The sequence below is a fragment of the Entamoeba invadens genome, assembly GCF_000330505.1.
Source record: "Entamoeba invadens IP1 unplaced genomic scaffold scaff_1105074726715, whole genome shotgun sequence".
Classification (NCBI taxonomy): Eukaryota; Evosea; order Mastigamoebida; family Endamoebidae; genus Entamoeba; species Entamoeba invadens.
In genome coordinates this window covers 269,650-285,943 of record NW_004440286.1, presented here as the reverse complement: position 1 = coordinate 285,943, position 16,294 = coordinate 269,650, and the positions used below count along the sequence as shown (strand labels likewise).

Here is a 16,294-nt window from a genome sequence, read left to right as displayed (position 1 = left end):
ACTATGAACCAATTTTTATAAATAATAACATATTTATTATAAAATATAGTACATGATAATTTATATTACTACAAACTATATAATATAGTACATTAAATTGAACAAGTAGAACAGTCAATTACATAGGTGGTTTCATTCCATAGTTTTCAAGTCGCTTTCTGTGCAGAAGAGCTTTGACTTTGGGTATATTGGTAACGGCTCTGTGAAGAACTTAACCACATCCTCGTTATCCATATTCATTGGGATGTCTCTTTTGAATCCCTCACAAGCGTCTTGATATGTTTCTGCGTCCTCGTCTATTTCCATATCCACGGTGTGTTCATCACGTCGTGGGGGGTTCACAAACTGCATGATCGGCAAATTCGAGTTACCAACCTCATCAAGTACACTCAACACCTTCCCAAGTATGTCTTCACAATAATTACGCGAGTTACAATTCTTCATTTGTGCGCTTGTGGGTATCGTGATTCGCATGTCTGGCACGTAGTATTCGAGATAGTCGTTGATTGGGATCTCTACTGAGTCACTTCCATGGTATAATTTACTGTATTATAATTTATACTAACCTTTACTATTTCTAATACTACAGTATTGTATTGTAGCGTATTAGAATTATATTATTAAAATATTAAAATATATAATACAGTGAAATAAAAAGGAAAAAGAAGAGAAACAAACGATCGGGGATACTCAAGTCACAAGCTGCGGCTGTCTCATAGCACCAGCACCTTGCGGTGTTACTAACAGTATACCCACCCCCGCCCACAAGGATCATAGGGACACCGAATTTCTTGACATGAGTCATACAGGCGCAGTGTCCTTGTATACTTAGATTAAAGAAGCCGAGCCGATCACCATTCAAAGAATCAGCCCCACATTGCATAACGACGGCACCCGGTTGAAAGACTTCCATAGCACGATCTATGATAGGCATATATAATTTATGATAACTTTCATCATTGATCCCATCCTTTAATGGGACATTGATGGAATAATTCTTCCCCTCTTCTACCCCAACCTCATCGACATCACCCGTCCCTGGAAAATAATTGTCTCCATATTTGTGAAGAGAGATCGTCATCACTCGATTCGTCGCTTTGAACGCTTCTTCAACACCATCACCATGATGATGGTCGATATCAATGTACAACACACGAGAATGCACTTTTAACAGTTCCATTATCCCACAGACTATGTCATTGATGTAACAAAACCCAGACGCTTGCGACTTCTTCGCATGATGAAGCCCACCTGACCAATTGATGCATACATCCGCAGCACGCTCGTTGATTTTCATCGCACACCCAATCGTGCTCCCAACTACCGTTTGGACAAACGGGTACAGGCCTATTCATGACTCAATTATACTATACTTTATTAATAAATGTACTATCACTTTACTCTTAATTATTAGTAATAACTAATAGAAAATTTACTATTTAACTTTAATTAAATGAAGTATCTAAGTTAGTAATTATAAAATACTACAAAATTGAGTAGAAAACAAATAGTAAAAGTATAATAAAGTGTATAGAATAAGAGAGTAAAACAAACCATCAAAGACGGGGCAGTCATCGACAGTGAAGTTGAATTCTTCCAACGATCTTCTGAAGTAAGGCAACAGTGCCTTACTTGGGGTGACTCTCTGAAGAAACTCGATATATTCCTTTGAATGGAACATCTCGAGTTGTTCATTTGTAGCTCTCCAAGGTTTCTATCAATGAGTTTATACACATCAAAACAACTTCAAGTGAATAAGAGGACATTGTACTCCTTTATTGATCAACAAACGTAGATGTTCAGTCTTTGATAGACACCATATGACATGATCAAATGGTGCACCAACTTATTTCGAAGGGGTTTCATCGGATGTCCAAACCCGTAGTCAAACTCTCCAACGTTGTGGTCATAGAAGTAGAACACTCTCGTCATATTATATAACCTTTTAAAGTTCATTGTACCATTATACTTCTCTACTCTTTTCTATTAGTTTAGAAAATACTATACATATGGTACCTGTATAGTTTCTTCAACTTATACTATTAATTACCATTAATAATTGTAGTAATAGTATCTATAAATATAAAGTAGTAATAGTTTAATATAATATAGTACTAGTTTTTTAAATTATATTAATAATAAGAATAATAAATTTATAATAATAATTATAAAATAAAATAATATAATATAATATAAAATAATATAATATAGTATAGTATATATGAATTATTATATATATTAATAATATATATATTTATATATACTATTAATATAGTAGATATGAATAAATGAATATAGTAACAGTAATAGTATCTAATAATATTATAATAGTAATTAATAATCAAAACCATTAAGTAATTAATAATAAACACAACAATTAAAATCTCGGCGTTTTACACGGCAAAATTTCGGGAGTTGAGTTAACAACGGGGCCGAATCCTTCAGACCCGTGTCTTCCTCTTTTTTCCGAAATCTCGACTTTGAGGCTTTCGATCATTTTGTTGACTTTGAGAGCGTCTTCCTCGTTGATTCCCATCATCGAGATATCTTCGTCTGTCATCAAAATCAAGTCTTGGACTCCCATGAACCCAAAGCAAATGAATTGGTCTCTGTATTTCTCGAGTCCAAACCGTTCCAACGTTTTATTAATGACGTCCAGAGGATTTTCGATATATTTCATTGGTTTCAATTGTTCGAGTGCTCTTCCCGTCATGACGCCGATGAATTCCGGGAAGACGGCAGACACAAATTTCATGAGAATTTCCATATATTCATCAAACGCGATTCCTTCCAAGTCTTCCCCGACTTCCGGGAGTCCCACGACGCTTTGGACTGCTGGCAGAAGGACTTGGAGTTTCTTCATAGCTTGAGCGAACCGGTACTTTTCCCCATAGACGATGAAAGTCGGGACTTTGACCTTTTTGAGAGTCTTAGTGTTCTCAAAGATGCCTTTCCCAAAGGACGCCGGGTCCATTTTAGGTGACACTAAGATGACTCCCGCACATGGGACTTTCTTGACCTTCTTATCTTTCTTTGAACTCACTAAAAGAGCCACTGCAGCTCCTACACCCTTTCCTAAGACTAAGATCCTCTCAGGCCTCTTATTTAAAATCCCCACTAAATAACTGTACGCCAACTTCAAGTTGGTCTCCATCAACTCGTCTGAATATTCATACTCATAAATCCCGTAAGACGGGTATTCAATGGCTAAGATATTACACTGAAGTGTTTGACTTAAGACTTCTAATGAGGAAGAGATCATTCCCAAGTCCTCATTACAGTCATGGAAATACAACAAAGTAAACGGCTGCACGTCTTCGATTTTACTCACAGACGTTTTGATAGACGAGCGAAACCAGAGCGCTGGGATATCCTTTTTGAGGACCGGCGTTTTGATGGTGATCAAGTGCGGCAACTTTGAAGTATAACTACACGAAGGGACACGCGCGATGGAGATGTTGAATTGCCTCCCCAACACTATATCGGAGAAGTGATGAACTTTTCCTCGTGGGGAGGTCATGTTTGTTGTGATAGAAATGCTCGGCAAGACTTTCTTTTCATTTTCTTTCTTCTTCAATTTCAGTTCGCCTACAATGTGATTCAAGTTCTCCGGTAATTCCGTTGTCGAGTATTGTGAATGGAATTTCTGAACTACTTCTGGGGCAATCGGGAAGAGATCAACTCGAAGCGTGTCCCCGTCATTCACATAATTCGTTAGTGTTTCACTCCACCCCGGTATAATTCGATACTTCGGCAAATGCAGAAAACAAGTCTCTTTCGTGTATTGCGGATATTTGTCCAGTAACGAATTAAATTCAGAATATATGGAGTACAACTGCTCAAGTTTCGTCGATGGATCCCCTTGTAATGAATGCTCAATAACACAAAACCCCATCAAATAACACCTCTAATTTTGCAGTTATTAGTTTCTTGTATAAAACTCTCTCAACTCCTCGTCTTGGTCCTCAATGTACTAGAAATATACTATTGTGTTAGTATTGAGTATAGTTTTTAAATTCTTTGGAGCAAAAAGTCAATCACTTCTGATTGTTTTGGTAAAAACAAAATCAGCAAACCAAAAAATGTTTATTAATTGAAAACTATTTTAAGAACGCTATTATGCGAGGGGCAAGATTTTTCCGTTGTATTTTTAATACCATTTCAGTGGGAATTATTTTATTTGTTATTATTATATTATTATTTATTTATTGTTTTGTTGTTTTATCAATTTATTATCAAAAAAAATGGCGCAATTTTTTGTTTTTGGTTTTGTTTAATAAAATTGACAAAAAAAACAAACTTCTTTCTATTTTCCATTTGCACTCATTTGATATCTAAAAAGCGGGAAAAAATGTACTAAAAGAACTAAAATTATACCAATAAAGTTACATATATACTATAAATAACTATAATTAACTATATTTCGATGAGAGTATTAAAAATCGTCAAGAACTAAACTTTTACCACTACAACCAATATTTTTCTTTTCAATTCTTGTTGTGATCGCAAATGTTATGTACTTGTTACATCAAATAAATTTTGAAGGATCAATTAAGGGATTGAACTATGTGAAAAATGTAGTAACACTAACAACTTAATTTCTCAAACAACAATCATTTTGTTTCTACCGCTTTTTTATAATAACAGTCCTTCGCAGCGTGGTCCAAGCTCCCACATATAAAGCACTTTTGTAGGTTCTCACCTGACATGTGTTGCTTGTCCTGGTCATTTTTTCGCATAAATTCCCTCACCCTAAGTTCCTCTTCTTTCTGGCACTCGTCAATTTTCATCGCTCGCAACCTTTCATTTTGAAATCTCAATTCGGAATTTTCCTTTTTAAGTTCTTCTGGCAGTTTATTGAGTTCTTTTGTCATTTCACCAATTTGTTTTTTATGTTCGTGTCTCTCCTTCGTAAGTTGTCTTTCCATAGTTTCGATCTTTCTTTCCAAAAAATGACATCGTTCTGCAGATTGATCATTGTTTTGAGTTTTCTCATTGGTGTCTATTTGTTTTTCACTGTCAATTGCTTTCTGAGTTTCAAGTATACAAGCTATTCGTTCCGTCAACTCGTGAATCTCGCCTTTCAATTTATCGACCGTTGCGATGAGATTGAGATTTTGAGAACAGAGATCTGCAAATTTAAGGATCTCATAATTGCCATTTGCCGCATCCCGAATCGAACGTATCTCACTCATACACAAGTCAATCTGCTTATCCTTCTGTTGAATCATTTCAATGCTGGTGTTCATACACTCAATAGCCTCCTTTTTGAACTCTTCCACTGTTTTTTCAGCTTCCTCCAATAAGTCTGAGTCGGCCTCTCCCTTCGCGTGGTTTTTCTCTTGTAATTTTTGGATTAAAACTATCAGGGGGTCTTCGATCCGTTTTTTCATTTCATCTAAAAGGTCTTTCACAATAGTCTGACTCTCTGTGGGAACAAGTTCCAATATAGTTTTGAATAGTTTTGTTGATGGTTGTGCTTCCTTCAGACTGTTGAAAATATATTTGTTTTGAAGGGTTGCTATGTGCTGAGTTAATTTCTCAATCTTTTTCATTCCGTCAATCTCATTCTCTTTCATTTTTGTGAATAATTCCTTGAATTTAGTTTTTTGAAGTGGTATAATAAAAGCACTGTTTTTTAAGTTTATTTATTAAATAAAAAACTAACTTGTTGTGATATATATAAGGCGTTCATTTTCTCTCGTTCCGCAAATCTTTCATTTTGAGAAACATCAAGTTTTTTTTGCGTTTCCTCAAGAAGTGAATAAAGTTGGCGCTTTTCAGAAGTTAACCGGATTATCTGTTTGTCGAGATTTTCATTCATCATTTTCGTTTTGGATTTTAAGTTTTGTCTAATTAATAAAACCCGCAAATAATAAATAATTAATTATTATTTAAATTATAATTAATTAATATAAAATGGTAATTTATCATATTTTAATTTTCAGTTATAGTTTCACATATTAATTAATTATAGTTATTAATAACAATTGATATTTATTTCAAATTATTAATTAATATAATTAGAAGTCTGGTTAATGAAAATAAAAACTACAATAAATAGTATAAATTATTATAATTTTAGTATTTAATATATTTTATAGTAAATACTGGACGAAGTTATTCTATGTGGTCTTTTTATACAGGACTGAGTCTATTCTGATACTTAAAACACATGCACTGAATTTACTCTCCTCAACACAAGGAGTATTACCACAGCAATTACACTAATCAATATCACTGATACTAATGGTACAACCACAATCAACACAATCTCCCATGACGCCAAGCCTGCAGAACCACTTGATGTCACTTCCAAACATATACCCTTCTTCGCCTCATATCCATTAATACATTCAATACACCCATATCCATCCGCACATCCATTCTCTGTGCATTCGGGTACACATTCTTCTGGTCACTTTCAAAACTATTAAAGTATTACTATTAAAACTATTAAAATAGTAAAAATAAATTTCTTTTCTCTCGACACCTTTATGAACTATACAGTTTTATTATAGAACTATATTATTATTATTATTGTATTGTAGTATTTTATAATATATATATTATACAATTAACTATATGTTCCCTGAGTATCAAATGGAGCAATTAGAAAAGGACAAACTGTTGCACTTAGAGTGGTATAAGTAAAACCCATTGACGCAATCGTCACAAAACCCCGTCACGCAATGACCCAATTCACAATCCTGACAAGTGTTGTCAAAGCATGAGTTGTTCACTAATTCATATTTTGGTTCACACTCATAACACCCAGTCGCATTACACTTCCCTTGAACACAATGAATGCACCGCGGGTCAACTTCACACTTCTTGTTCTTCATCACATACCCGGGATTACACTTGACACACCCATCTCCATTAATGCACTGCCCCTCAGCACAGTTCATAGGGCAAAGATTACACACGCCGTTTGTTGAGTAATAATTACTTACACATGTCGAGCACCCAGTCTCGTCTTTGCACGCTCCAGCCTCACAATACACCGAACAGTTCATACACTCATTTTGGTAGATATATTGTCCTTCGGTGCAATTGACGCCCTCAAGTGTTTCTGTTGGACCCTTTTCCAAATCCTTGCGAGAGTGTCTTTCAGTATCCGAAACGACGTGTTCAATCAACAATATTACCAATAAAAGAACCATTTGTTTTCTTTCTTTTTTAGTTCTTTTTTTAAATCAAAATTTTCTGCCAATTTTTATTTTTTTGTTCTTTAGTGACTTTACTTTTAAAAAATGGTATTGAATACTCTTTATTTTAAACAAATTTGCTAGCATTTGAAAGGTGATTCCTCTAAGATATTAACATTCAAAAAATTTCACTCAAAAAATTCATCTCTCTCTTCTACTGTTTTCTCTCGACGCACTTCTTGACCGTCTTGGCGATCTATTTCTTGAGTTTCGCTTGTAGACGTCATCTCTTCTATTTTTCGTAAATCCTCTTTCGTCTCTTCTCTCGTCTCTTCGATCATCTCTTCTATCCTCTCTACGCTCATTAAAGCTCCTGTCTCTGTCTCTTCTCTCAAAACGTTCTTCGTGTTGTCTTCGATCGCTTCGATATGATTTTCTGTCATTTTTTCGTTCTCTGCCGTCCTCGTTTCTGTCTCGTTGAGTGTCTTTAAAGTCGGTTCTGGTGGGGGTTTCACTCTTAAGGACTTCTTTCTTCTCTTCTATTTTCTCCTTTGGCTTCTCCTTCACTGGTTCGACGTCGTCTTTCTTTTCTGATATCTTTTCTAATACCGTCATAGGCGAAATCCCTTTTTGGTCGGACGGTGGCAATTTCTTCTCAGCGGAAATCAGTGGCGGTGCCTTCAGTGGAGACATCGCTTGTGCAGTTAAGACTCTGATCAGTCTCATCTCCTCTTCCGACGGCTTCGCGATGAACTTCTCGATGACATCGACAAAAGGGAAAATTGTCTTCGCGACGCTTTCCGGGAATTTCTGGTATAACATGTTAATCGCAAACGTCTGCAATTTTCTATGTTCGTCTTTTTTGATCCAGTCCTCCCCAAATGTTTCATTTTTGAATCGCAAGAGCATTTCTTCGTACGTCACAAGTGGGTACGTCGCTTCGACAAGTGTTGAGATGACGTCATCACGTTCGATGAAAAATTCTTTTGGAATTTCTTTCTTTGGTTCTTCCTCCATTTTCACTGGTTCACTTTTTTCTTTATTTTCTTCTTTATTTTCAGGTGGTACACCAGAAGGGGTTGAAGGACATTTTGGTGGTAAATCGCCTTGAACTTGTTCGCCTTCTGGTACATTCGAGTCTTCACTATTCGTCGTGTTTTCTTGTTTTACTTCTTCAGCTTTGATGGGCTCCGTCTCCATTGCATTTGAAGGAGTTACAAGTGCTGAAGGTTCTGTTGGATTGGTTTCGGTCATTGAATTTAAGTTTATCTAGTTTGTAATTATTGTATATAGTATTAATTATTTATATGTTTTTTATTATACAGTATAATACTTTAATTATACTATATTAATAACATTTCATTCACAAATTCGTTCATGAATAATTGAATTACCGTCTTATTTTATTCAATTTTTATATCGACAGTGAACGATTGTCGTGTTTTGGATTATTTAATTATACTACAATTAAATAGTTAAAAAACTATAATGTATAGAAATAAAGAGATTTTGGTGTCTTTACTTTTCAGATGATATTTGTTGATAAGAATTTGAATTGGTTTATTGAAAGATTCGAAGAATCAAAAACAAAGTCAAATTAATAAAAAGTTTGCCCATAGTAATCGTGGCCTGGTGGGAATATGTTACCTGTTTGTTGTGTTTGATAGACACCGACAAGTCCAACACCAACGGGCTGTTGTTGGACTCCATATCCAACAACTCCAACCGGCACGCCTTGTGGTATTTGCTGACCTATTGGAACACCATACATTTGAGCACCAACACCCAATGGACCCATTGCTGGTTGGGGCTGAACCCCCACCATCTGAGGCATTCCACATTGTTGCATCAATGGTTGTTGTTTCATTGGTGTATTTTGTTGATATAACACGTCTTGAGGAGTCATAAACTGTTGCTGTTGGATATTTTGTTGAGGTATTTGTGGTTGAAATTGCGTTTGTTGTTGGTATTGTGTTGGATCTTGTTGTTCGTTTTGGCAGTTAATCTGTGGGTGTTGTTGTATGGCTTCTTGTTGGAAATTTTGTTGTTGAACTTGTAGAGGGACAATTGGTTGCATGTGTTGTTGTTGTTCTTGTTGAGTCATTGGGATATTTTGTTGAGTATTTAAATATTGTTTTGGTGGAATAGTATCATGGAACACTTGTTGTTCGACGTTTTGTGTTAATAAAGGTGAAGGTTGTTGTTGTACCAATCCAGGTACATGTAATTGTTGTAGACTTTGTTCTTTGATTTGTTGTTCATACACTTGTTGATTACTTTGAGGAAGTTGTTGTTGTATATTTTGAGGGATAATGTTTTGTTGTCTTGGGGACAATAATTCCTGAGTAGTTTTCTCGAGTGCGGTGTACTTTTCTTGTTGTGTTTTATTCAAGTCTTCGAGTCGTTTCTTCTCATCCAAAGCCTTTTGTGCTATTTCCTGTTGTTTCTTAATTTCTTCATTTAAGACTTGTTCTTGATTAGCTTGGAGTGTTCTCAGCATATCATTTTGTTTCTCCATCGTCTCCAATTTGTCCTTCCACATCTTTTCTTTTGCTTTCATTTCCTCCTCTTTAAGCTTTTCCTTTTCTTTGTTCTTTTCGTCTTCTTTCATTCTCTCGCTTTGTTCCATCTTATCGTTTCTATTAAATAATGTCAAGTATAACATCAGTGCTCTTTCATCGACATCTCCATTAATAAGATCTTCTGGCACAAAAATCTTTTGCACTCCAATCTTGTCTTGCGCAACATTAAACGCCTGTTCGATCTTCTCCACTGGACTTTTCTCTTTCATTTGTTCATAGAACTTGTCGCCAGAAAACGCTTCTGATAATGCCAAAAGGACATTCCCGTCTTTAATGTCTTCTCCAAGTTTATTTACTCGAAGCCCATATGGCGCGACTTTCTCGTTGATCCACCCAAGCACAAAGTCTTCCAATTTCTGGTGCTTCTTCCCTTCATAAGTCCCTTTGTGGTTTCTCTCGTAGTTCTTAACACAGAACATTCGGTACAAACTGAACAACATCCCAAGGACATTTTTGTACCCTTCACCGCCGTCTACTAAATTCTCAGAAGAGCAACTTGATGTGTCAATACCGTTCTCTTGTAAATGTGACAAGACTGTCGAATAGTCGTTTAATGAATATATCCTTCCAACTTTATTCGTCAACTTTTGTGACAACTCTTTCTGTGTAAGTCTCTCCGCTACAACTTTGAGGATCTCGGGTGTTAAGTCCGTTTTCACGTTCATGATCTTCGGCGTATCTTGTGGGAGTAAAGAATTCAACCATGACGTGTAGACAGCCTCTTGGACTTGAACCCACTGCGTGTCGTTTTTAGTTGGCATTATCGTTTAAATTATTAGAGTTTTAAATTCTCTTTTTATTCGCGTTTTTCACACTTTTTAACTTCTCTTTCTCATTCTTCCTATTTTTGGATGAATCTTGTCTAATTAATTATTATTAATTTTACTATTAATATAAAATTTGTTTTGATGAAAGACGGTTGTTGAAATTTATGTTAAAAAAGACTTGTTAAATGAAATTTGGAGATATAATTAAATAATAGTTTATTTATGGTATTAATATGGTTATATTGACAATTGTTTTTGTGTTTCTAAATTTGACGTTTTTGATGGTAGAAAACTTTCTTTTTTTAACAAGTTTGTCGTATTATCGTTTTGAGTATTAATACGCGTGTTCATTTGAGGAAATAATGTTTGATAGTTTTAAATACTTCATTTATTATTTTGCAACGAAATAACACTTGAAAAATCCCTCTTTAAAATTAAGGTGTTTTTTCAGGTTGTTTTTTGAGTTGGACAATTATTAAAAAATGACATTTTATTATACTTTATTAATATAATTAACTATAATAATAATATATATTAATTATAATCATTATTGTTAATTTTTATTGCTAAAATTCTAAAAAAAAATAACAATGTTAAAGTAAATATTTTTAGTTTGTTTTAACAATTCGAAACAGTTTTATCCAATTTCAATTGTTTTAATACAAAATGTTATGAATGAATTTTGAATTTCATGTTGACCTGAGTAAAAATAATATTAAAATAATATTAAAAAATAATTAATTGTTATTGATTTATATTATTAAAAAGTTTTACTTTTAATGAACTATATATATATTCATTTTATTACCTTTTTTTCTATAAAACAACACTTATAATAAAATAATAAATAAAATATAGTACAGATACACATACTATTTTTCATATTTCTGGATCAGAGTGTCTACATCCTTCACAACAAATGGATATGACAAACACCTTCCTCTAATAAAAGTATTAACCGCCGAATAGCATTTTCTCAGTTTGTCTTCTATTCGAATGGACGTTTTAGTGGCATCGACATACGTTGGAATTTCTTCTGCAAGAAGCAATTTTCTATTTTCCAACACGAAGACTGGAATGAATGGCGCCTTTTCTTTTAATATGAGTGTGTCATATTGCTGTGAAACAATTGGTCCATTGAACACCATTTCCATATTACGAAAGTTCTTGTCTTTTTGAAGCTTCTTTGTGTAGTTCTCTGCTTTGTCGCCTTTCCATTGTGAACTTTTTAGTCCACAGTACACACTGAATGTCGCGTCGTAATTCTTTAGTTCTAAGAACTTGGCGCCAAGAATTAACATCTTCTTGTAGTCTTTTGTGGTAATCAACTCGTTCAAACACCACTTGTTGAATTTCATCGAAACGTCTTCAAAACAATTTTGCTTGTGAGTGACTTCCTGGCTGGTGAGAATGTTCTTTTCACGAAGAACAAGGTCTTGCACTTTCATCCTTCGAAGTTCTTTGAACATCATTCCTGTGATCTCCTCACATGTGTTTTGTGGTATTTTCCCACCTTTTACGTCCGTGACACCTTTGGCCTTTTCAGTGAAGTAGTTGAGAGAGACCTTCCCCATGAATTCAACTTGACTTTCAGTGAACATGTCACCCCAATACTCTAAAAATGATTTACAAACAGAGAAATAGACATTGGCGCAGTCCGTAGTTGTCAACTGAACGTTGTCTTTAATGAATTGCAACACTGTTTTCTGTGTTGTGAAATATGGGAGTGTTGTCATATAGAATCTGACATACCCAAGTGAGACGGAGTCTTTACTAAACAACAGAGTCGACAATGTCTCCACGCTTAAACACAACGCAACTTTCATTCTACTCTCTTTGAAGTCGTAGATTCCCGTTTCGTCTATTCCTTTGAGTACAAAGGACTCATATCTCAGTGCTGTCTTGAGTATCCCATAGCCTAGTTTATTAACAAATCCCTCTTTACTATCGTCAGAGACTACAAAGCCAGAGAACACGTAAGCCATCTCCTTCACATGTTTTGTTATTTCAGTGAATCGTCTCATCAACTGTTTTGTTGGGTTTGGCAACTCCAAGATGTGGTGTTGTAGATTCTTAATATCTTTATCAGTGTATTTCTCCTTATTAATATCGACCAACTGAAACGTTCTAAATACGGAAGATGATGTCATTTTAAGTAACATTATACTGAGTGCCACCTTCTGACTCGCTTCTAAATGTCTGTGCACCTCACATACAAAATTATTAGTTTTAAGAAATCCATAATTCTCTTTCAGTTGTTTCATATTACCCAAAGAGCTTACAAACTCCTCAAAAGTGAAGGGAGGTATATCATTGAGTAATTCAGTACATATGGGAATTGTATAATCATAGGAAGGTATCATATTAGTCAATGAAAAGGTTCGTTCCAATTGTCGCGAACATCTTTTAGAAGTCCGACTTTGTGACTTTCCTAATGTTCTTAGTGGTGATAAATTTGGTTCAAATTTATCTTTTACCGATTTGTACTGTGAGTCATAATCACGAACAGGAAAATACTCAAAATTTTCTTCTTGTGACTCGGTCAGTTGTAATGCGTTAATGAGAGGTATTATCGATCTTCGAGAAAGTATTCTTGGTGATGGATTGAATGCTTGCAAGTGAATAAATTCTGCTGTAATGTTTTCTGGAATAATAATCCCTTCAAGTGAAATGATACTTGAAGAGGAACATTGTATAGGTGAGAGGGGACAACTCGGACAGATTTTTATTGTTGATTGTGACATGGAAATTAAAAGATTATTATTTCAGTCTGTTTTATTTCTCGGTGTAAAGTCCTTCGTTTGCTAAACAATTAACTTTTTCTATATAAATATTATAATTATATCATATTTATAAACTATTTAATTGCTTTTTTAATTATGGAGTTAAATGAAAAGTCGTTTTTTGTGGTGTCAAATATAGTTCTTAGAATAACTTGTTATTGATTCTTTTTGGTTTTCATTTTAAAAAAAAGAGGATAGTGTAATTGACAATTGTTAATTGTTATTAAATTTATAAATTACAATTATTAACAATTATTTTTGTAATATAAAAAAATGATAAAATATATCATTGAAAATAAATGGATTTTTGACTCACTTATTTTGTTACAAAATTAAAAACCCAATTTTTTATGGGACTGGTTTAATTCCAGTGCGGGTTTAATTAAATAATCGGGTTTAATTCATTCGAAAATAATTAAACCCGAAGTAAGAATAAATAATAAAAACAACACTTTTGAGTTTTATTACCATAGTCTTGTTTTTTTTTAAATTTATGTAAAATAATTGGGTTTTTACCTAAATTAATCAAAATAAATTTTTTTGAATAAAAATGCATTATTTTTGTATCTGGAACTATTTTTCGGTACTATAATATTATAAATTACTTATTATAAAATAATGAATAAATAAAAATGAACATAATAAACTCTAGTTTTTATTCGTATTTATTTATTTAAACACACTTGTTTCACCACCACCTTAACCAAAATATAGTATTTGCCGCGAGTGTTTTTTGAATGAATTCCGCCTTTAAGTCACTGTTTGTGCGTACCATATCACCCATTTTCCTTTTCCGTACTGTTTTGACGGATGTGGTTCCCTTTTCAGACAGGGGCGTTCATTGGGATCAGCGCCAAGGTAGGACTTAAAAGTGTATTAAACAGGTGCACATATAGATTGTTTGCGATATACGTGTGATCGCCTGAGTATCGCTTGGTTTTTACTGACTGGAGGTAACATTTATTGAATAAAAGAATAATTTGTAATAAATATTTATTTTTTTATCTACTGTAACTTTATAAAAAAATGAATAAAAATAAAAAATAAAAAAATGTGGTTTATTTAAAGATTATTATAAATATTAAAATTAGAATAGTTATTAACACTAAAACTTAAAAACACCTTCTTTTAACATCATGAAAGTGGTTGTGATATACGACAAGAATTCAATTATGCATTTCCAATTTGATTTGTTATTGGATTACATGGGCTCGGAGCAGTCTTCTCCTTCAACCATCTCTTCGCCTTCGGGACTCTCTGTTCATGTGGAGAACAATGACGAATTGGGAAAAATTAAATAAAATTATTTTAATTTTTAAAAATTTAAAATAGTTAAATTAATTTAAAAAAAAACATATTTTTATTTTTTAATAAAATATGATATAACCAATCAAAGTAATAAATAATAGCATGACCAACTCAAATCTGCGCATTACAGTATTATAAACCTTCATCACTTCTTTACTGATATATTTTTATGCATGTTGTAAACGAGAAAGAAACTATTTACTTAGATTTCCAGTTATTAAATTACTATAATATTACTATTAAATTACTATAATAAATAATAAATAATTAATAATTAATAATTAATAATTAATAATTAATAATTAATAATTAATATATAGTTAATCTGAAATTGTTGTCCGCTCTCCAACGTTCCCAGGCATTTTTTGGACCATCAAAACTGGAATATTTCTGGAAACAATTCGAAACACTCCCAAAACGTTGTTTCATAATTTATCGGGATTTGATCGTTTTTTCCTAATTCCCAAATTTTTAAACATATTTCGTGTAATTTTTTGTCAAATGGACAACGTTTTTAGACAGACTTTATTTAAAATTGATGTTGAAATAACTAGGTTTGTTAAATTAAAAATTAAAATAGAATCCTGATATTTGTTTTGTTGTTCCTGTTTATTCAAATATTATTAATTAAAAAATAAATGTGTTTTTTTGATTAAATGATTCTGTTCTCTTTGATAAAGAATTTTCTTTTTTACAATTTAGTAATTTAGTTGAAATAAAAATAAAATCGTTTGTCTTGTATGTTGATAAGATTGTACTATTTTAATGTGTTTTTGTTTTAATAAATACTGAAAAAAATCAACATTATTAACTTTATAAATACCAGTTAAAATGATTTTAAAAATAAACACACATAAACAATAAATTTCATTTACAATCTTAATAGTAAAAAATAACATTTGAAAACATATTAAAAATAATTTTAAGCATATTTATAACCCAATACTTTTTATTTAATTTTTACTAAAAAATCAACATTATATTTTTTCACAATAAAGCAAATTGTATTTTTTAATAATATACACTTTTATTCTTTTAGTTTGAATAAAAATTAAATGAAAACACTAAAAAGAAACAATGTCGTTGGTTGTCAATTTATAATATAAAATAAAGGCAGGTTAATTATGTGATATTGTTTAATATTGGGTTTTTAAAAATAAACCACAAACAATTGGTGTTCATGGAATAAATTATAAACCCTAAAAAAGTCAAAAATATATGAAAAGATTCAAAGTGTTTGAATGTCAGCGTGATATTTATATCTAATCGTATTTTTTATCGATAAGAAACACAATAATTAAAAACAGAAAAACATGGAGATATTTAAACACGAATTTATTAATCAATCACAACATTCACGGGTTGTTTGTTTTTTGCACAATATAAAACTAACCACGGACAGCGATAGATGAAAAAAAATGAAATCAAAAGTTCTTATGCGAAACACCATCATATTTATTACTCTTATTTGACAAACTCGTCAAATGATTACAAGAACGCACCAGAGAAGTTAAATTCAAAAACATTGGAGAAAATCAGATTTGCGCCAAGTGCTTCAAATAAACACAAGTAAAAATTGTTATCACTAACAACAAAATACACTTCTTTGGAATCAAAGGAAGTTGAACAGCACTCGAAATGGGTGTCTGCACAGCACAATCACAAGTCGCATTGACTGGAAATAAAGTCGAAGGATATTTCGA

General features: G+C 32.8%; 7 protein-coding genes across 7 annotated transcripts; all 7 read right to left on the bottom strand.

The window, feature by feature from the left end:
- Window positions 1-132: 132 nt before the first annotated feature.
- On the bottom strand, window positions 133-1,932 carry EIN_486830 (histone deacetylase Rpd3, putative; the record flags this gene model as incomplete). The annotated part of the gene is made up of 4 exons (XM_004255944.1): window positions 133-515; window positions 679-1,347; window positions 1,555-1,714; window positions 1,792-1,932. 4 exons carry the CDS (start codon window positions 1,930-1,932, stop codon window positions 133-135), a joined length of 1,353 nt encoding a protein of 450 aa, XP_004255992.1.
- Window positions 1,933-2,377: 445 nt separating this feature from the next.
- EIN_486820 (hypothetical protein) lies at window positions 2,378-3,895 on the bottom strand (the record flags this gene model as incomplete). Its single annotated transcript, XM_004255943.1, has 1 exon — window positions 2,378-3,895. The coding sequence occupies one exon, from the start codon at window positions 3,893-3,895 to the stop codon at window positions 2,378-2,380; it is 1,518 nt and encodes a 505-aa protein (XP_004255991.1).
- A 718-nt stretch (window positions 3,896-4,613) lies between these two features.
- On the bottom strand, window positions 4,614-5,824 carry EIN_486810 (hypothetical protein; the record flags this gene model as incomplete). The annotated part of the gene is made up of 2 exons (XM_004255942.1): window positions 4,614-5,594; window positions 5,669-5,824. 2 exons carry the CDS (start codon window positions 5,822-5,824, stop codon window positions 4,614-4,616), a joined length of 1,137 nt encoding a protein of 378 aa, XP_004255990.1.
- Window positions 5,825-6,166: 342 nt separating this feature from the next.
- On the bottom strand, window positions 6,167-7,166 carry EIN_486800 (hypothetical protein; the record flags this gene model as incomplete). The annotated part of the gene is made up of 2 exons (XM_004255941.1): window positions 6,167-6,411; window positions 6,629-7,166. 2 exons carry the CDS (start codon window positions 7,164-7,166, stop codon window positions 6,167-6,169), a joined length of 783 nt encoding a protein of 260 aa, XP_004255989.1.
- Window positions 7,167-7,352: 186 nt separating this feature from the next.
- On the bottom strand, window positions 7,353-8,405 carry EIN_486790 (hypothetical protein; the record flags this gene model as incomplete). The annotated part of the gene is made up of 1 exon (XM_004255940.1): window positions 7,353-8,405. The coding sequence occupies one exon, from the start codon at window positions 8,403-8,405 to the stop codon at window positions 7,353-7,355; it is 1,053 nt and encodes a 350-aa protein (XP_004255988.1).
- A 343-nt stretch (window positions 8,406-8,748) lies between these two features.
- On the bottom strand, window positions 8,749-10,494 carry EIN_486780 (hypothetical protein; the record flags this gene model as incomplete). Its single annotated transcript, XM_004255939.1, has 1 exon — window positions 8,749-10,494. The coding sequence occupies one exon, from the start codon at window positions 10,492-10,494 to the stop codon at window positions 8,749-8,751; it is 1,746 nt and encodes a 581-aa protein (XP_004255987.1).
- Window positions 10,495-11,372: 878 nt separating this feature from the next.
- On the bottom strand, window positions 11,373-13,244 carry EIN_486770 (hypothetical protein; the record flags this gene model as incomplete). Its single annotated transcript, XM_004255938.1, has 1 exon — window positions 11,373-13,244. One exon carries the CDS (start codon window positions 13,242-13,244, stop codon window positions 11,373-11,375), a length of 1,872 nt encoding a protein of 623 aa, XP_004255986.1.
- Between the last annotated feature and the right edge of the window lie 3,050 nt (window positions 13,245-16,294).